The 22,421-nt window shown below is 35.4% G+C and overlaps 1 protein-coding gene across 1 annotated transcript; it reads right to left on the bottom strand.

Moving 5' to 3' along the window:
- Positions 1-3,036: 3,036 nt before the first annotated feature.
- Positions 3,037-21,967, bottom strand: LOC142349971 (PAX-interacting protein 1-like). The gene is made up of 5 exons (XM_075401843.1): positions 21,490-21,967; positions 20,904-21,179; positions 9,656-10,075; positions 7,975-9,252; positions 3,037-4,207 (listed from the first exon to the last, which is right to left on the bottom strand). The coding sequence occupies exons 1-5, from the start codon at positions 21,911-21,913 to the stop codon at positions 3,252-3,254; spliced, it is 3,354 nt and encodes a 1,117-aa protein (XP_075257958.1). The 5' UTR covers positions 21,914-21,967; the 3' UTR covers positions 3,037-3,251.
- Positions 21,968-22,421: the final 454 nt, after the last annotated feature.

Genomic DNA, 22,421 nt, shown 5'->3' on the forward strand with positions numbered 1-22,421 from the left:
AAGTTACTTTTGAACAAAAAAATTCTAAAAGTGCAAACTATTTTGATCTCATTTTGTAATTGAACATTCTACTGATTCTTAGTGAGAGGATATAGGAGCTAGTACCAATGCCAAACCGCATAAGATAAGTTAATTAGGACTTATAACAGCAATGTTCATGTGAAGGGCAAATAAAATTGGGCTCTATGGCATCATTTCGTTTCTATTTTTGATTTCGTTTTTTTTACAGACTCTGCTGCTTAAGAGCAAATGCTGTTTAAAAGCAATTTGAGTAGAATGAGAGACAAGTTAAACTAGCCCAGAGAAGTCAAAGATTTCGAAAAAGCCTCAAAATGTCGAAGAAGCAAAATGAAAAAAAAAATTGAAACAAACTTTTGTTCGACAAAGTTAAAAAAAACATAGCAGGACAAGTCCTCAGATACAATCCAACGAAATGAATGAATAACGTAGAACTACTATATCTGACCAGCAGATCAATTGAACAGTGCGAGCCAAAAAGACAAGCAGTCTTGAAATTTATTGAAAACTTCTAAACTTCGCACTTATATTACGCTCAAAGCTATTTTCGTCTCTCTAATCTGTTGCCCCCAGAAGTCAATTGTATAGAATAGTCATTTTGAAATGACAAGAACAATTTAGCCGCTAAAAACCAACTCATCGAGTCTTTACTCACCAGAGGATAAAATAGAAGCTAGCTACCCTTTATATAAACAATCAACTACCGTCGGGCGAATTGCATTCAACGACTGGCGAGCGCTGGTCTTCGTCAGTACCTAGCTACGATTTTGGGAGACTACCTTTAGTTTAATTAAAGGGAGCGTGTTGTGGACGCGGCGGAGGGGGAGCGCACGGAGGATTCAAAACTCTTAGGCGAATCGCATACTTAGAGTCTAGTAAGCCAAAATGCTCAAGAGAGCTTAATGCCCTCCGCGCGTTTCCCGTTTAACCTGGTTTTGAGGACAAAAAGTCAAAATGGTGAACGGAGAAATCGCATAAAAAGACCACGAGTCCTCGACACGCATTCGACACTCGGTCATCACGCCTATTCTACAATCACAATTACTTTAGCAACAAACATAGTTTGGGAGTGAGAGCAATTAAGAGAAACGAAAAAGGTCACTTCAGAAGTCAAAGAATGTTCTAGGACAAAAGCGCAAAAATGGTCAAGCAAAAATTTTGCACAAAATAGACACACAAGTTTACAACAAGTGCTTTAAACTTCGTTCAAAACAAATCTCATCGCATTAAACTGTTTGCTCGCTTTATCGCTTCAAGTTTACAAGTCAAAATGTATGTATCCATATTTTAGACTGTAATCATGCATGATAATAGTTTTTTCCGAGAATATTGCATGATCATACAAAATAAGCGTCAAATTCAAAAACCTTACGATATTTTAAAAGATGACCGTTGCAGACAAGGGAATTCTTGAAAAAATAATGGTATCAGAAACTCAAAAACTCTTCTAATTTGTCTAAGAAATGCAGTGAGAATTAAAATTGAAAACCGTTGTATGTACAGGTCGTTTCTTGCAAATTACTAAAGTAAAACGGTTTTGTTGCCTCAAATTACACTGAACAATAAAGCAGTTTTATTGTTGACTATTCGAAGAAAAATTAGAAGAGATCTCTTAAATTTTGGATTTATTCTGTTTCGCCCCCCCCCCAGTTTTTTATGACCACCAGTTACAAATTATATGTTGTTATATAGCACGTTACTTTGTAAGAAAATAGCACGTGAGCTTGCCGGTCATAAAAAATTTATGCTTACTAAGCTGGGGGGGGGGGGACAGAATAGATCCGAAATTATCGAAATTTTTAATCTGATGTTGTACCTACCCGTAAAAATGACTTCTACTGTTCGTCTTATCAAAAAAAAAATACATTGTGAACGACAATTGTTTTATTTGAGACAACTCTCTGGCAAAATAGTCAAAATTACTAAGGTCAGACACAACCGACTAAACATCGGAAGAATTGCTCTCAAACGACTAGGGGGAGATCTAATCAATTGCAACCTGCTCCAGTCAGGGGGAGTCTAAATGGTACCAAGAAGTCCAAAAAGGGGCTTCAAATAACCACATTAGAGGTTAACATATATCACTGTTAAAATTTAAAGTGAAAAATGGCTCCAGTTTCGGCGCACTTTTCATTTGACTTTTAGTATTCAATTGCCGCCAATTGAGTCCAGCTGCTTGAAATTGTGAGAGAGAATTTTAGATCACGCGAAACGCAAGAAGTCAAGGGCTTAAAATTCACTCGAAAAGTAAAAATTGTCAAGCAAAAATTTTGCATAAAAAAGACACACACGTTTACAATAATTGCTATGAACTTCGTTAAAGAGCAATTAATTATGATGAAATTAATTGATCCCATCTTATTACTATTAGCCAATGAGCATTTCATCAATTCAAAAAAATCCTGATATGTTCTGTTTCGGTCTCTAGCTAAGTGGGCATATATTTAACCGCAACCAGGCGCACATGCCATTTCTTATATAGTAACGTGCTATATAATATCAATTAATAGGCATTGGGATCATAAAAATAGGGGTCATAATAAGGTTCTGGTCGCCGAAACAGAATAATTGCGAACAGCTTTGCAAGTAGTTTACGATAATTTTGTCTTTCTGCAACGGTAATACAAACCAATTTTGGGCCACATTTTCGTCAAAATGTGAGCTGAGTTTCAGAGAAAAAATTTTCACAGAAGGTGTTTCATTTTTCCTCAACCGAATTGGAAACTGAGCCCGATGTAAGCCTAGCAGAAATCAACCTTTGAAAAAGGGGAAGTCAACCAGAGCAAGAAAGGGACACAGTTATATAGGATCGTTTCCGCATTTTAGCCTCGCTGAATGAGTGCAAATTTGCTTGCAATCCCCAAGGTCACGTTCCATAATAGCACAATGATTCAGTGGGTGCTGACTCATTATGCAACGGAAAGCAAAACGTATAGGGGAATGCTAGGACTAAAAACCACAAAGTCCAATTGGACGTAAAGACATGACACGTCAATTCCCAGCTCTCATATAAAAAGATCGGAAAAATAATTTCATTTTATGAATATCAAACACAAGAAGATTTATATGAACACGAAGTAATCTAATCAGAAACAAAATAAACTTTTGTGAAATTATAAACTATGGCAAACTAAAAACCAATTTGCCAATATACAAAGTCAGATTTGAAAACTAATCATTTGCAATCTTATACACACTAAAACATCTACTCGTATTTTTATCACACAAGTTTCTCAACTGCCTTCCATTTTCTGACATTTTTCATTTTTAGGACTAGTCGTTGTTTCAACTGTTGCTCCACCTACTACATTTGAGCTGACAGATTGGTCCATAGGTTCATTTTCATTTTGATCAAAAACCTTGCTTACCGTCTGTACAGGCTCAACATTCAGAATATTTGGTACCTCAGCCGCTGAAGTTTCGGCTTCCGTTTTGATAACCACCGTCTCTATCGTGCAGAGAGATTTGCTAACTTCTTCAAAGTTTTTTACTTCAGTCTTTTCTTGCTGAGGCACTGATATTTTTCTGCTATTAGAGGGTTGAACAATTGTCTCCGGAAGGGCAGCCACTTCCGTAAATGGTAGTTTCTTTATATCTGTGACAGCTGTTTTTGTTGTTTCCGGAACAGGTGTTTTCAAATCTCGCTCCTCTGTCTCTTCAGATTCCACTACTGCTTTATAAGGAGCTTTTTCAACAACTGTACCTGTTTCTGGAACAAAGTTTGTCGGCATTGGCAGTTGACTTGAGGACTGCGCAACGTGACTAACTTCAACCTCCATTTCGACACTGGGTCGGTTATCACGAGTATCAACTGGTTCGGATATTGCAATAATATTGGAAACTGTCTCTTCCTTGGGAACGGGAGTAAGAGTCTTTGCTTTCAGTTCCAATTTGAACCTATCAAGTTCTAATTCTTGAGTTAGCGCTCCAGCTAAGATCAATTCAACGGAGTAAACACCGATGTTCCTTCCAATGTACTTTGCACACATTGGCAAGTCTTTCTCACAAGAGACTATAATTGATTGCATGTTGGGATAGCAGCTGGCTGATTCTGGTTCCAGGCGTAGCATTCTTCCGCCTGCAGCTTCCACGACAAGTTGCAAAGTGGTGAAATCTGGTTCAACTCCCGGCGTCATGTATACCCTGTATCCATTCAGAAGTTTTTTCTCTTTGGCTCGCTTCAGAGAACCTGTGCAAATAAAGGAACGTTTACAACAGAACGTTGTTTACTGCTTCACCAAAAGGAGTAGCGAAATACTTAAAGTCGTAGAATTTGAAGTGTCGCATTTAGACACAGCCCGCCGAATATGGCTTAGAATTACCTGTCGTAGAATCTAGATAGAAAAATTACATATAGATCTGAGTCGATAATTTTCTGATTCAACTTCAAGTCAGTCGGCAGATTCCGGAAAATAGCCATCGTTGACGCGCTTGATGCACATCGGGATTGAAACAGAAAAAGAAAACATAGCCGGCAGATTGCCGGAATAGCTGCGAAAGAATAGACATGCGTGCCATATAATAGAGATAGAAACAGATAAAGATCTAAATTGAAAAAAAAATCGACGCCGCTCAAAGAAACTAGTTGAAAAACATTCAGCAATAAATTAATAAAGCTTGTTATAAAAAATTCATTCCGCAGAAGCCTCTTATTAGGGACCTATACTGTACATATGAGTTCGTTTGACCTTAAACAAATTCAAATTAAACTTAAGTTTTAAAGTGCAAAAGTCATTTTATTGAGTGAGGTAAGTCACGTATGATCAAAATCTAATCACGCAAATAACCTAAAAACTTTTGCTAAAGCGAGTGAGAAATGACGTCACGCGCGCAAATGCCGTTAGTGAGAGGAAGAAGTCATTCAGAAAATTTGACTTTTTCAGCTTTGCTGTGTGAACAAATGTAAAACGAAAAAAGAGCGTCAGACGACGAAACAAAAAAAACCAAGAGCACCGCAAAATAGCTTCGCTCAGCTTACAGCTTCGCAGCTATAAAAAAGAATAGATGAATTGACCGATTTCTTTTGTTTTTTTTTCAGTGTCAAAAGTGTTCTAATTTGGCGTGCAGTTTCTGTTGGATTCTAAAACTAAACTTAATTCATCTTCTAAACTGAAAACTAATATGCTTAATACCAATGTCAGCTAGCAAACACTCTAATGAATTTTGAACATACCCGGCAGATTGCCGGAAAATAGCCGCCGTTGATTCCAATAAGCATGATTGGGATTGAAAGAACAGAAGATATTGAAAAAAAAAAATGATTTTTGTACAAAAACATTTTTTAAATCCGATTTATTTTGATGGCATTTCGTAGTTGAACATAACGTACTTCTGTTTCTTAGAGAGAGGCTACAGGGGCTACTATCAATACCAATAAGCATTAGAGATGGTAACTAAGACTTATAGGAACGACGTTCAAATAGCGGGCATCTAAAATTGGGCTTTATCCCGTTTCTATTTCTGACTTCAATTTTTTATACTGACTCTGTTCATTCTGCAATTGCTTTGCTGAGCAACTGATGTTCAAAATCACTTTTAGCAGAATGAGAGAAGAGAGAAACTAGCCTAGAGAAGTCAAAAAGACTTCACGCAAAATGTTGAAAAAGCGGCAAAATGAGGTAAAGCGAAACATTTTTTTATTCGACGAAGTAAAAAAACATAGCAGGACAAGTCCTGATGTACAATTCAAAGAATTTTCATTGACTAAACAATAAACGACTTATAACGGACCATGAGTGAATTGGGAAAACCATTTCTAAAACAAATCAGGTAAAAAATTTAAAAAAAAAAAAACAAAAAATCGGTGTCAAAATGCCGCATGTGAACAAAACACAACTAGCGAGAAATGAAAATTTCGTTCATAATAGATAGGGAAAACCATTTAGAAAAAACCCGATCCAAAAAAATCGAAAAAACAATAAAAATCAAAGTGAAATTGCCGCATGTGAACAAAAAACCACTAGCGAGAAAGCGAATTTTTGTTCAAACACCATTTTCTCACTCTACTTTAAAATTAGAGCAAAAAAATTTCACGCCGTAAAACCACTCGCTTTTTCGCTCCATTTCCTGTTTCAGCGCGACCAAAATCACTACTCCAATTTGACTTCAAAAATCATGAAAATGCGTGAACAGATCTTAAAAAAAAAGACAGCGCCCCAATACAATTCAAATTCTTTGAATTGTAAAAAATAGGAGCGCTACAATAGCCGGCTGAGAACATGAGGGCGGCTATTAATAACCTAATTATCAATGACTTAATGACCGGGCTTTATCGGTTAATCCCGTCTCTTTTAATTTTGATCTTTTGACTTTGAACGTAAACACTACATTGTATAATTGAATGCGTGAAAGAATTTAAAATCCATTGAGTTGAAACAGTGAGTGAAGCAAGTCAGAAGTCAAACGTGAAAATCGTGACTTATGTAAAACGAAAAACGTGATCAAAAAGTAATGCGAATTTTTTAAAAACGGAGACCGCCTAAATAATAGCCGTTGAGAGGCTGACGGCGGCAATTAAAAACCCATTTAGAAAAAATCTGAAAAAGTTTGCCAAATTTATTTCGGTCGCGATGCCTTATCATTATAGCAACCCTTTCTTTGTTGATCTTGAAAGGCTCTCGAGTAATCTAAAGTGCTAGAGGTCAATTAGAGAATTAAGTAGATGGTGTATAATCAGAAAACTAATCAGTCAATCCGGCTATGAGCTCACTTAAAAAATTCTATTATGCATAACGAAGGTTTAAAAATACAATTAACCAAAACAGCCAAAACTTGACAATATTAGATGCAAATTAAGCAAACACAAATTAAGCTACCAAAACGAAAGACTTGACATCCGATATACTTCTGAGCCCCGAGACTAATATCTTAGACTAAAAGAGATAAGCAGGGCGGAAATTCAAAAAAAAACTACCAAAATTTCAAAAACAGGCAAAATAATATAAAAACATAACGGACTAACGTCGTACGAATTGCCACCAAACGAAAGGTGGGGTCTAAATTCTATATAAACGTGCTTATGTCTAGAGGGACCATGGGACGTGTACGGGTGGTGACTTGCAAGTGGGTATAATGAGTTCACTACAGGTTATTAAAGACCACTAATAACATTTAAAGTGAAATAATGAAATCAAGTTTGGCGTACTATTCATTTGCCTGTTATTAATAACTCCTACCAATTGAATTCAGATAGTTGAAATTGTGAATGATGACAACTTTTAGATCACGCAAAATTGAGTTTAGCGACGTGAAGAATATCGAATGGTTATAACAGCCAAGCACAGACACACAACTACTTATAATTGCATGGAACTTCGTTCAAGAGTAGTTACACGATCATCCATCTTTGGCATCTCCTAATAAAAATCGTTTGGACGCAAATTCAAAAACCCCAGAAAGCGAATATCTCGGTTCTATAAATTTTTGATGAGGCTAATAAGCTTAAATGACTATGCAAACATAACCGACTGAGTCTGGCGGATTGCTCTAAAACGACCTGACTTCGGTAATTAGATGGGGCTTAGTGATGCTAGCATTAGGGGGAGGGCGGAAAGGAAGGGGGTCAACCGATAGGGGAGGCTTAGATTGGGAGGTCTGGACGACAGGGGATCCAAATGAGGTAGAGGGGTGGACAGTGTAGTGTTGGGGGGGGGGGGGGGGGGGTAGGGTGAGTGGAAAGCAGGGCGTGGGCTGAGTGAAATAGTCTCCTCAAAACATTTTCGGTGAATCACGTAGAGATTATTAAGGCATAAGGCTCTGAGAGAGCTGCTCAGCCACTTAATGCCCTCCGAGAGTTACCTGTTTATCCGCGTTTTTGAGGACGAAAAGTCAAATGGTCAGACTAAAAGCAGGTATTAAAAAAATTGCATAAAGACCAACACGTCTAATATAATAGCTAAAATGTTGAGAGCAATTAAACAGGTAATATTTCTACATTCTCTTTGCTTAACAACATACCAAGGAGACGGAAGCCAAGCAACTTTTCGATCTGAATGTTCTCGGGAACATAGGACGACTCATTCTGCCACCACTTGCAGTCAAAACTATCTTCGATCCATTTCTGTGTCACAAAATGCTCGACCGTGCAAACACCAATCAAGAATTTCACCGTTCGCATAACAGTAGGCGCGCATACATGAGTACAATCAGCCATTGTCAGCGCAGTTTGGCCACCGAGAGAGAATAACTTCATCTTCAGTTTCTCAAGAGTAGGCAAATCGTATCCAGTAAACACAACCTTGGGCATTTGATCAAGGGGCCTTGAAGGGGGGAACAATACATACTCCTTCGGTTGACCACCTTCCGACGTGTTCGGTCTCATTTTCCGCAAGCTTGCACTAGAGGGGTCGTCTGAAACTTGTTTCTGCTTCAACAATAAAAAATCCCAATACGCAGACCTTTTCCGTATTTCGCCAGGATTAACTTTTAAAGGCTTGAGCCAAGCAGTCATGAATTTATGAAGCTCTCTATAAGACAGAACGTCAATTTTGAATGGATCTTCTTTATCGTAATTTTGGTAGATTGCTGATGATGAAGTTTCGATGGCTACTTTCCCTCGAATCAACAAATTTGACAGCCATTCGACGTTGTAAATTGGAATGCTCCACTCTTGGGCTTTTCTTACTTTCTCGTTATTTAGCTCTCGGCAAATTAAAGCGAAGCAATTTTGATTGAAAGCCGGGGAGTATTTAACACCCAAAGTGTGGAATATTAGTTTAATTTTTTCACGCTCTTCAACAGAAAACCCACAAATCGACATGTATTTTCCCTGTAGGATACTCCTGGTTGGAGGAAAAGCAACAGGAAAGTAAATCGCCTCATCAGGCGCAAAGTTACTTTTCCTTTTCACGACCTCGTTTAACCAATATGGGGTCACTATTCGTTTGCAATCGTGGATACTTTTCTTGTAAACTTTGCTATTTTGACTTGTGCAAATAACATGCGTGATCTTAGAGTACGGACCACTTGCAGTTCCACCATAGTTATCAATGACTTTCTTCCACATCTCCACTTCCTGATGTGTAGCTAAGTTTTCGAACTCTGCTACCAGGAATCGACACCCGACCAGACAACACTCGGATGGAATGTGCTGCTCTGGATCGTGCGCGTGGAACTTGGAACCGGGTGGAATTACGACGTTTGATGCAGGGGGCGAAAGAGGGTTTGAAGTTGTTGACGATGCTCCAGACGCTCCCGGTTGTGGGTGGTTCTTCTGTAGACTCAGAAGGCTGCCTCCTAAATTACGTAATAAACTTAACATCTATTATGTTCACTGCTCGACGAAATGGCAAATTGAATTCGAAATTAATTTCTAATTCATTAATAAGCTTGAGAGATCTTTTGATGAGCATAAATATTTTACTAAAACCATAGTTTTTTTGAGTAAATACTGATTAAAGAAAATGATCCGAGAAAATTGATTCTAAAATAGTGAACTAATTTTTCTTTGAAAAAAGTGGCTTCTTCACTGGCGTACTTGCATATGTCCGATACACTTATTAGAGAAATAAACTATTATCATTGTAACTCACGCGTTAGCTTGTTGAAAAAGACAACGAATAACTGCAAAAATGTTGTTCACAGGAGGACCGTTCCAAAACTTGTTAATAATGAAACCTAAAAACAACGAATAGCTAACCCGTTACAAAATACCCCCCAGGTTTAGCTGCATTCTTCGACAGCTTCTTTTTTGTCAACATTCCCGGAGATTTGGGCCCCAAATTTGACCCCTTGAATCTACCCGCTGAATCTTTAAGCTGCTTTTTGCGCCCAGGACCTCCTAGTGCCGTTTTAGTGACCAAACCAGACATATGTTGTCCATAATGGGATGAACTGTTCAGGTCTAACTGTGTTTTGCCCAGGAAAGCACCAGTAAGAACAGAATCAATTGCATGCAAATAGTTGGATTCCACACTGTCGACTAGACGATTCGGGTTGAACTGCTTAGGAGAGAGCGTTTGTCGTCCAGCTATAGATTTCGTAACCCAATCAGGGTCCACTACTTCTATGTGTGAAGACTGCTTCACAGCCTTCTCGTATTTGCGACCCTCACTAACTCCTACCATAAAGAAAGCCAATTGAGTTTACATAATATGAATCAGGGGAAAGTAACAGTGGATACATTGTGAACAGTTCGCAAAAGTAGGGCATCAGAAAAGCGAGTTGAAAAACTGAATTAATTTGATTACAATTATTTAAAATATAACCGAATAACGTCGGGAGAAACGCTCTCAAACGACTGGAGAGCGGTGGTCTTCGCCAGAAGATAGCTACGGTTTAGGGAGACTAGCTGTAGCTTTATTGAAGGGGCATAGGGTGAGCGCAGCGTTACGGCTGGAGCGATGTGCAGGGGATGGGAGGCGAGTTGGGGGGGGGGGGGGGGGCAGGGGGTGTTGAAGGGGGCTCAAGTGAAGGGAGCCGCCCAGTTTTGGTGAATTACTTTGAGTCCGAAATGCTCTAAGGCCCTTAATACCCTCCCCGGTTGTTACCTGTTTATTCTGTTTTTGGGGACGAAAAGTTAAAAGGGTCACACAAAAACCAGAACAAGCAAAAATCGTATATAAAAGCCAAAAGACCACATGACTAATATAATTGCTCAAAACTTTGTTCGAGATCACTTAAACACGAACGACCAACGTCAGACTGATTGCTCTCAAACGACTGGTGAAGATAGCTTAAGCTTAAGAAGAAGTTTAGCCTCTAAAGAGAGGGTCTTATGTGTCCCAAAATTGACCTCCAAGCCATGAAATTAACCATTCTGAGGAGTTTTCTGAAAATATCCTTATTAGAAACTAGTAGAAACTAGTAGAGCTCGGCGAGCACTCAACAAGCATTTAATGACCTCTGGCCTTACCAGTTAATTCCCTTTCTGAGGACAAAAAGTCAGAGTACCAGACAAAAACTGCTCAAGTGATAGGCGCATAAAAAGATAGCCGCAAGACTAATGAAACAATTAAACCGAAAGAGTCTCCGGGAAAACAATTTGGGGGTAAAATCTTGAAGATGAGGGGTAATGGGGGAAATAGTAGGTGGTGAGGGCATATGGGTTAGTTAAAACCCTCTCACCCTTTCCTATTCAAATTACTGACCTTGCGTCAATTTAACTTAAGCTATGGATTGCCACGTCATATAACTGAGTAAGGCAAGTCAACGTGAAACCTATCGCTTTCAGTTCAAAACACTCGAACAAACACAACCTGGTAAAAAAATCTGTTAAAACAAAAAAAACATCCGGATGACCCCGGCATTGATTTAATTGAACAAAACCGACTAACGTCGGGCGAATTGCTCTCAAACGACCAGCGAGCGGTAAGAGCAGCTGAAGTGCGGCATCTGAGATAAAACGTGAACAAGAGAGAGAGAGAGAGAGAGAGAGAGAGAGAGAGAGAGAGACCGACAGACAGAGAGAGAGAGAGAGAGAGAGAGAGAGAGAGAGAGAGATAGAGAGAGAGAGCTAGGAATAATTTCCATGATGAGATTCGACGCTGCAACTTCTAGTCTTCTAGCCTTGTTAGTAATTAAATCATAGAGAAAAACTGAAAAGTGCAAAACTTAAAAGAAAAGTAACCAACTTTCACAATGAGAAAACTGTTCCTAAAAAAACGACTTTTTGTCTCTGGGATTCTGTCATATAAACCATCTACAAGAATTAAAAAGTTTCGCTGACCAGAAATGATCGTTAAACTCAGGAAAAAATATTCAAAATTTCAAAAACAATTGCCAATTTTAACAAAATCTTGAAATTCGTGATATTAATATCTTCAGAACCACTTCATTGTCACAAGAGACTACCTATTATACCTATTTCAAGACTTAAATATTTTCAATGGCTCAATGATCCATAAACTTGGAACTTGAAAAGAAATCTCCGGAAATTTGAAAAACTTTTAAATTTTATCAAAAAATTGCTTAAACTCGCGCAAATAAAATATTGATAACCATTTGATTAACACTAAAAGCGATACCGCAGCTTACTATCAAACCTTGGAGGTCCCTGGGCACCTGGTGCCGGAAAAAAATCAAAAGGTTTCAAAAATATTAAAAAATACAAATTTCAAAAAATTTTAAAAAATGACTACATTAGTGATATTAGAAACATTCTATTACATCTAAAAATTATACAGTAAACTAATATCAAGTCAGAGAGCAGTTTCCTGGGCTCTTGAGGCAGGAAAAACCTTTTGAACAAAAAAAATGCAAGTTTTAAAAAAAATTAATGAAAGTCGTGATGTTTAAATCATGAAAAACATTCCATTACAACTAGAAACTATGCAATAACCTATTGTCAAATCCCAGAGGAGGTTCCAGGGCTCTTGAGGATGGAAAAACAAACAATTACAAAAATTTCAAAAAACTTGAAATGTTAAAAAAACTGCAAAAATTTGTGATATTAAAAAGTTGAAAACTTTTCTATAGTCAATAAAAGATTTTCAGTAACTCATTATCAAACCCTTAAGATTTTCTGGCAACTGGGGTCGGAAAATCTTAAAAAACGAGAATAAATGTCGAAAATGAAGAAAATAGCAAGTTTTATCAAAAAATGCTAAAGATTGGGATGTTTTAAATGTTAAAAAATATTCAATTACCACTAAAAACTATGCAGTAACCTATCAAACTTTGGAGGAGGTTCCTTGACACATAGGACTGAACACACTAAAAAATGACAACATTTTCAGAAAACTTTAAAAACAATTGTGAAAATTTGTAGAAATTTTTGGTTTAATTTAGAGTACCAAAACATATAGCTCTTAAAATGGTCATAAAAAGTAACTATGTCTTGCAAAAGATCTTTATCAACTTTTACAAGCCTCAATTTTAAGCTGGTCCAACAAAATAACAAAAAATTGCAATTTTGGGTTCGATAACTCCTAAAAATGACCTTTCAACCTTAAACTAGGACACTCCCAGTAGCTTCAACGCACTGAGCACTTGAAGGACTAATAAACTTGGCTAACGGCCTCCAATGAAACTTAATGGCTCAATGACCCATGAACTTGGAACATAATACAAATTTTCCAAAAAAATTTGAAAAAAACTTACATGTTATCAAAAAACTGCTTAAACTCGAGCTATTAAAATATTGATAACAATTCCATTGATACTGGAAACGATACAAAAGCTTATCAACAAAACTTTGCGGAGGCCCCTGGTGTCGAAAATTCAAAAGCTTTAAGAAATATTCAAAAATTTAAAAAATTGCTAAATTTTTTTTTAAATTGATTAAATTCGTGATATTAAAATCTTGAAAAACATTCCATTACGTCTAGAAACTGTACAATAAACAATTATCAAACCAGACAGGAGGTTCCTGGGCTCTTGAGGCTGGGTAAACTTAAAAAAAATAAACTTGAAAAAAATTTGCAAGTATATTCAAAAAAATGCTGAAAACGATGATAAAATCCTGAAAAAAATTCCATTACAAATAGAAACTATGCAATAACCTATTATCAAACCCCAGAGGAGGTTCCAGAGCTCTTGAGGCTAGAGAAACAAACAATTTTAAAAATTTCAAAAAACTTGAAATTACAAGTTTAAAAAAATTGAAATTTGCGATATTAAAAAGTTGGAAACTTTTTCAAGGCCAATAAAAAATTTTTAGTAACTCATCATCAAACCCTGGAGGTGGTTTTCTGGCACCTGGGGTTGGAAAACCTCGAGTAATGACAATTAAACTCAAAAAATTTTAAGGTTGGTCAAAAAATGCTAAAACTTGTGATGTTTAAATGTTAAGAACTATTCCATTACCACTAAAAATCATGAAGCAACCTATCAAACTTTAGAGGAGGTTCCTTGACACATAGGGCTGACCAAACTCAAAAATGACACAATTTTTCAAAAAAACTTGAAAAACAATTGTGAAATTTAGGATAAACTTAGGTTTTTGTTTTGAGTACCAAAACATATAGCTCTTAAAATGGTCATAAAAAGTAATTATGTCGTGCAAAAGACCTTTATCAAATTTTACAAGCCTCAATTTAGGCTGAACACTAAAAGCGATACCGCAGCTTACTATCAAACCTTGGAGGTCCCTGGGCACCTGGTGCCGGAAAAAAATCAAAAGGTTTCAAAAATATTAAAAAATACAAATTTCAAAAAATTTTAAAAAATGACTACATTAGTGATATTAGAAACATTCTATTACATCTAAAAATTATACAGTAAACTAATATCAAGTCAGAGAGCAGTTTCCTGGGCTCTTGAGGCAGGAAAAACCTTTTGAACAAAAAAAATGCAAGTTTTAAAAAAAAATTAATGAAAGTCGTGATGTTTAAATCATGAAAAACATTCCATTACAACTAGAAACTATGCAATAACCTATTGTCAAATCCCAGAGGAGGTTCCAGGGCTCTTGAGGATGGAAAAACAAACAATTACAAAAATTTCAAAAAACTTGAAATGTTAAAAAAATTGCAAAAATTAGTGATATTAAAAAGTTGAAAACTTTTCTATAGCCAATAAAAGATTTTCAGTAACTCATTACCACACCCTTAAGATTTTCTGGCAACTGGGGTCGGAAAATCTTAAAAAACGAGAATAAATGTCGAAAATGAAGAAAATAGCAAGTTTTATCAAAAAATGGTTAAGACTGGGATGTTTTAAATGTTAAAAAATATTCAATTACCACTAAAAACTATGCAGTAACCTATCAAACTTTAGAGGAGGTTCCTTGACACATAGGACTGAACACACTAAAAAAATGACAAACATTTTCAGAAAACTTGAAAAACAATTGTGAAAATTTGTAAAAATTTTTGGTTTAATTTAGAGTACCAAAACATATAGCTCTTAAAATGGTCATAAAAAGTAACTATGTCTCGCAAAAGATCTTTATCAACTTTTACAAGCCTCAATTTTAAGCTGGTCCAACAAAATAACCAAAAATTGCAATTATGGGTTTGATAACTCCTAAAAATGACCTTTTAGCCTTAAACTAGGACCTTCCCAGTAGCTTCACCGCACTGAGCACTTGAAGGACTAATAAACTTGGCTAACGGCCTCCAATGAAACTTAATGGCTCAATGACCCATGAACTTGGAACATGATACAAATTTTCCAAAAAATTTGAAAAAATTTACATGTTATCAAAAAACTGCTTAAACTCGAGCTATTAAAATATTGATAACAATTCCATTGATACCGGAAACGATACAACAGCTTATCAACAAAACTTTGCGGAGGCCCCTGGTGTCGAAAATTCAAAAGCTTTAAGAAATATTCAAAACTTTAAAAAATTGCTAAATCTTTTTTTAAATTGATTAAATTCGTGATATTAAAATCTTGAAAAACATTCCATTACGTCTAGAAACTGTACAATAAACAATTATCAAACCAGACATGAGGTTCCTGGGCTCTTGAGGCTGGCGAAACGAACAATATTAAAAATTTCAAAAAACTTTAAATTACAAGTTTGTTAAAAAATTGAAATTTGCGGTATTAAAAAGTTGGAAACTTTTTCAAGGCCAATAAAAAATTTTTAGTAACTCATCAAACCCTAACTCATCAAACCCTAACTCAGATTATCATCAAACCCAGGAGGTGGTTTTCTGGCAGCTGGGGTTGGAAAACCTCGAGTAATGACAATTAAATTTAAAAAATTTTATGGTTGGTCAAAAACTTGTGATGTTTAAATGTTAAGAACTATTCCATTACCACTAAAAATCATGAAGCAACCTATCAAACTTTAGAGGAGGTTCCTTGACACATAGGGCTGAAAAAACTTAAAAATGACACAATTTTTCAAAAAAACTTGAAAAACGATTGTGAAATTTAGGATAAACTTAGGTTTTTGTTTTGAGTACCAAAACATATAGCTCTTAAAATGGTCATAAAAAGTAATTATGTCCTACAAAAGACCTTTATCAAATTTTACAAGCCTCAATTTAGGCTAGACCAACGAAAACTTCGAAATGACAAAAAACACGAAAAATCGCAAAGTTTTGGGCTCGAAAACTCCTAAACATGACCTTTTAACCTTAAACTAGGACCTTCCCAGTAGCTTCACCACACTAAGAATTTGAAGGAGTACTAAACTCGGCTAACGGCCTCCAATTAAACTTAATGGCTCAATGACTCATTAACTTGGAACATGATACAAATTTTCCAAAATTTGAAAAAATTTTAAATGTTATCAAAAAATTGCTCATAATTGAGCTATTAAAATATTGATAACCAGTCCATTGAAACTACAAACGATACAACAGCTTATTATCAAACCTTAGAGGAGGCCCCTTGTGTCGGAAAAAATCAAAAAATTTGACACATTCAAAAACTTGAAAAAATCGCAAACATTTTTTTTAATAATTGCTTAAATTCGTGATATTAAAATCTTGAAAAACATTCTATTACGTCTAGAAAGTGTACTGTAAATAATTATCAAACCCGAGAGGAGGTTCCTGAGCTCTTGACGATGGAGAAAAATAAAAGAATTTTGAAAAATCAAAAAAATTCCAAAGTTTTTTCAAAAAATTGCCAAAAGCCGTGATGTTACAATCTTGAAAAACATTCCATTACAACTAGAAACGTTGCAGTAACCTATTACTAAATCGCAGAGGACGTTCCTTGCTTTGGAGATGGAGAAACCTAAAAAAGGCAAAAATTAAAAACTGCAAATTTAAAAAAAAAATTGCTAAATTTCTGATATTATAAAGTTGAAAGATTTTCCATGTCCAATGAAAATTTTTCAGTACTTATTATCCAACTCTTAATAAAGTTACTGGTCCCTGGCTCCAGAAAACCTTAAATAATTATTGCCAGAAATGAAAAAAAATCTAGTTTTGTAAAAAAAAATGCTAAAATTTGTGATGTTAAAATGTTAAAACCATACCCTTACCACTAAAAACTATGCAGTAACCTATTGTCAAACTTTGGAGGAGACTCCTTGACACATATGGCTGAACAAACTCAAAAAATGACAAACATTTTCAAAAAAAATTAACAAGCCTCAATTTTAGTCCGGTCCAACAAAAACTTTGAAAAATGACGAAAAACACGATAAAATGCACAATTTTAATTGCTCATAATCGAGCTATTAAAATATTGATAACCATTCCATTGAAACTACAAACGATACAACAGGTTATTTTCGAACCTTAGAGAAGGCCCCTTGTGTCGGAAAAATCAAAAGATTTCAGACATATTCAAAAACTTGAAAAAATTGCAAATATTTTTTTTAAAAAATTGCTTATACTCGTGATATTAAAATCTTGAAAAACATTCTATTACGTCTAGAAACTGTACTGTAAACAATTATCAAACCCGAGAGGAGGTTCCTGAGCTCTTGAGGATGGAGAAACATAAAAGAATTTTAAAAAATCAAAAAAACGAAAAAATTCCAAAGTTTATTCAAAAAATTGCCAAAAGCCGTAATGTTACAATCTTGAAAAACATTCCATTACAAATAGAAACTTTGCAGTAACCTATTACTAAATCGCAGAGGACGTTTCTTGCTTTGGAGATGGAGAAACCTAAAAAATGCAAAAATTAAAAACTGCAAATTTAAAAAAAATTGCTAAATTTCTGATATTATAAAGTTGAAAGCTTTTCCATGTCCAATGAAAACTCTTCAGTACTTACTATCCAACTCTTAAGAAAGTTACCGGTCCCTGGCTCCAGAAAACCTTAAATAATCATTGCCAAAAATGAAAATCTAGTTTTGTAAAAAAAAATGCTAAAATTTATGATGTTAAAATGTTAAAACCATTCCCTTACCACTAAAAACTATGCAGTAACCTATTGTCAACCTTTGGAGGAGGCTCCTTGACATATATGGCTGAACAAACTCAAAAAATGACAAACATTTTCAAAAAAATTTAACAAGCCTCAATTTTAGTCCGGTCCAACAAAAATTTTGAAAAATGACGAAAAACACGATAAAATGCACAAATTTAATTGCTCATAATCGAGCTATTAAAATATTGATAACCATTCCATTGAAACTACAAACGATACAACACGTTATTTTCGAACCTTAGAGAAGGCCCCTTGTGTCGGAAAAATCAAAAGATTTCAGACATATTCAAAAAGTTGAAAAAATTGCAAATATTTTAAAAAATTGCTTGAATTCGTAATATTAAAATCTTGAAAAACATTCTATTACGTCTAGAAACTGTACTGTAAACAATTATCAAACCCGAGAGGAGGTTCCTGAGCTCTTGAGGATTGAGAAACATAAAAGAATTTTAAAAAATCAAAAAAACGAAAAAATTCCCAATTTATTCAAAAAATTGCCAAAAGCCGTGATGTTACAATCTTGAAAAACATTCCATTACAAATAGAAACTTTGCAGTTAACTATTACGAAATCGCAGAGGAGGTTCCTTGCTTTGGAGGTGGAGAACCCTAAAAAATGCAAAAATTACAAACTGCAAATTTAAAAAAAATTGCTAAATTTCTGATATTATAAAGTTGAAAACTTCTCCATCTCCAATGAAAATTTTTCAGTAATTATTATCCAACTCTTAAGAAAGTTACTGGTCCCTGGCTCCAGAAAATCATAAATAATTACTGCCAAAAATGAAAAAAAATCTAGTTTTGTAATAAAAATGCTGAAATTTGTGATGTTAAAACCATTCCCTTACCACTAAAAACTATGCAGTAACCTATTATCAAACTTTGCAGGAGACTCCTTGACACATATGGCTGAACAAAATCAAAAAATGACAAACATTTTCAAAAAAATTTAACAAGCCTCAATTTTAGTCCGGTCCAACAAAAACTTTGAAAAATGACGAAAAACACGATAAAATGCACAATTTTAATTGCTCATAATCGAGCTATTAAAATATTGATAACCATTCCATTGAAACTACAAACGATACAAAAAGGTTATTTTCGAACCTTAGACAAGGCCCCTTGTGTCGGAAAAATCAAAAGATTTCAGACATATTCAAAAAGTTGAAAAAATTGCAAATATTTTTTTAAAAAATTGCTTGAATTCGTGATATTAAAATCTTGAAAAACATTCTATTACGTCTAGAAACTGTACTGTAAACAATTATCAAACCCGAGAGGAGGTTCCTGAGCTCTTGAGGATTGAGAAACATAAAAGAATTTTAAAAAATCGAAAACGAAAAAATTCCCAATTTATTCAAAAAATTGCCAAAAGCCGTGATGTTACAATCTTGAAAAACATTCCATTACAAATAGAAACTTTGCAGTTAACTATAACGAAATCGCAGAGGAGGTTCCTTGCTTTGGAGGTGGAGAAACCTAAAAAATGCAAAAATTACAAACTGCAAATTTAAAAAAAATTGCTAAATTTCTGATATTATAAAGTTGAAAACTTTTCCATGTCCAATGAAAATTTTTCAGTAATTATTATCCAACTCTTAAGAAAGTTACTGGTCCCTGGCTCCAGAAAATCATAAATAATTACTGCCAAAAATGAAAAAAAAATCTAGTTTTGTAAAAAAAAAATGCTGAAATTTGTGATGTTAAAACCATTCCCTTACCACTAAAAACTATGCAGTAACCTATTATCAAACTTTGGAGGAGACTCCTTGACACATATGGCTGAACAAACTCAAAAAATGACAAACATTTTCAAAAAAATTTAACAAGCCTCAATTTTAGTCCGGTCCAACACGATAAAATTCACAATTTGGGCTCAAACATTCCTAAAAAGAGACCTTTTAACCTTAAACTACGGTTTTCCCAGAAGCTTCAGCAAACTATGAACTTGAAGGACTACTAAACGCGGCTAAGGGCCTCTAATGAAACTTAACGCCCTCTGGGCGCTACCTGTTTATCCCTTTTATCCCGTTCTTAAGGACGAAAAGTCAAATGGGTGAGACGAAAAATCGGTCAAGCGAAAAATCGCATAAGAAAGACCAACAGGACTAATGTAATTGCTACAAACTTCTTTTGAGAGCAATTAAAGGAATTGATCTGCGCCTCAGCCAACTACTTAATTAGCTATACAAACTATTTTCCAATACTAACCAATATTTAACAAAAGAACGCAGAAAAACGTTTAAAATAGATCAACGAAGAACCTGCTTACATTCTGTTGAAAATTCTGCACAAATTGCCACTCCAAAACAATTATACTGAACAGACCGTGCAATACTTATCTTGCGACGTGAGATCAATTTTCTCCATAGACCTGAATGCGTATAGTTTTGTGGCTCTAGTTTTGATAAAGTCAATCCGAAATTCTGGAATTGGTAGAAAACTTCGAAGTCATTTGAGATTTTCGCCAAAAATTTAAAGCGGTTTCTCCAGAGTCAGGTAACCAAACCACGCTTTATAAAATTTTTAACTTCTAGCTTAGGATTTCAATCTGACATTGTAAGATCTGGCATATCAGGCTTTCGATATTTTGAAGCCCGCAGGAGTTCTTTTTCAAAAAAGTCTTTTGTGGAAAAAATGGCCAATAAAATCTCGAACTCGAGCTCTAAAAATGATACATGTATCTCAAACATTTGTTCAAGAAAGTCAGATTGGTTCAAGTTCCTGTAAATTACAACGGGACTTACAGTTATTTTTACTCTATTGTTCTTAATTTTTCAGTGGGTTACAGTTACCGCATTTGCATAGCCTCCGCGTGCATTTGTAGTTATCGAAGTTTTAAAATCTCTAATAAGATCCTTTATATCTATTGTTCGTCCCAAAGTTTTTATGCCCCAGTTACAAATCATGTGTTGTTGTTATGCACGTTATAATGTAAAAATAGCACGCTCACCTAAAGGTCGTCGGATAAAAGTTGTGCGGTGTTCCGCCTTCAGTTAATATTGAATGTGTAGTGTTGGTGGTGCTGTGGCCGGACGTCAGAGAAGCAAACTAATCAGCTTGCTTCACTGACGCCAGTTTTGGTGGTGTTTCAAAAAAGTCCTTGAGTTATAGTTACTTTGGCGCGATATGCCTGGGCTACCCTTTGACCATTCTCACCTGTAACCAAATGCGTACAGGTTCGATCCAATTTCAGAGTGCAGATTCCACCATAATGGGTGATCAGAAAATGAAGACGCTTTCTATCAGATACGGACAATTTTGACAAGCATATTTTCTTCCCAATAAACAATCGTTTCCTTTGCACTCGGTACGCATGAGGAGGTAGTAGGGTGTTGTACTTCTGACACATTTCTACCCAGTCCTCGTAAACCACTAGTTTATTCATTTCACCCGCTTTAACCACTTCTGCGTTGTAAAGGCCAACATCTTTACCTAAACATCAGTTTTTTTGATCAGCAGTTACTTATAGTCATTAGAGAGGTCATTACTATTCAATAAGAAATGTTATTTTTATTACTTCTTAGCGTGGATATTGGAAGTCAAAATTATAATACGGGAGATTAAAATGAAAACATGACATTTAGTTTATGGTTGAGACTGTAATTGAAAAATAAACACTTTTCTAATACACGTATTATTGAAAACCGGTTTCCGGTAATTCTTTCTTGTTGAGATGAACAAACCTTCATTCGAGCTATTTTATTTTAAAAAAATTCATAAATTTGCCATAAATTGTATGTACCTGCTACCACATGAGTAAGAGATTTCGTAAGAGCCATTTCTTGCACTGCCATTCTATCCAAGAGAATCTGTTTAGCTTTGTCGGATAAATGTATTCCGTAAAAATGAACGCCTTTGAAACAAGCACGAATCTGCTCATTTGTTTGACTAACGGCACCAAATTTTCTTTCAAGCGTATCGTACGAAGGCATAACTACAGAAAACATAAAATTTCTTGATTCAGGAGGACTGTGACTTTCTTCTTCTTCCCGCTCATCTGGTCCATCGTTACTAACTTCATCAGCAAACGCAATTTCTTCGTTTTTTATAACGCCCTCCAGTTGCTGTGAATGTTGCGTTGCATTATTATCAACCGATTCATCAAGTATTTCGATGCCCGTTTCCATGAGATTATCTACAATAACTGTTGATATACATGTGTCCATCTATTTTCACTCCGTTACAGCTGGTGTAGATCATATTTTTTCACACTTAATAGATGGTACACGCACGCTTTAAACACATCATTGATTTACAAGTAATAACAACAGAAACATAAGCCCTGATTCCAGTGAAATGGTTGTACCTAGTCTATCAGTCTCATTTCAGTTTAATAAAAAACTAAACTCATGAAGTGCATATTAGTGTAATGATTCTCGCCGCAATGAATTATTATCTGATTGAAAGAATCTTTAAGACCCCCTACACTCGTTATTAAAAGTAAACGATCAAATCGCAAAATTAGAGAGTCCCTACGTTTTTTGAAGAGCATTTCTTCTGACATTTCTATACCCCTTTTCGATAAATGTTAGAGAAGTTGACTAAAAGTGGACCAAAAACAGAATTTTATAAAGACGTTCTCCGTAAGAACAGGAAAAAGGCGAATTACCACAGGTACAAAACAAAATGGGCCTTGGGCCCTGTGCGAAACCTGCGCAAGCGAAATTGGGAAAT

The sequence above is a fragment of the Convolutriloba macropyga genome, chromosome 11, assembly GCF_964194025.1.
Source record: "Convolutriloba macropyga chromosome 11, txConMacr16.3, whole genome shotgun sequence".
Taxonomy (NCBI): Eukaryota; Metazoa; Xenacoelomorpha; order Acoela; family Convolutidae; genus Convolutriloba; species Convolutriloba macropyga.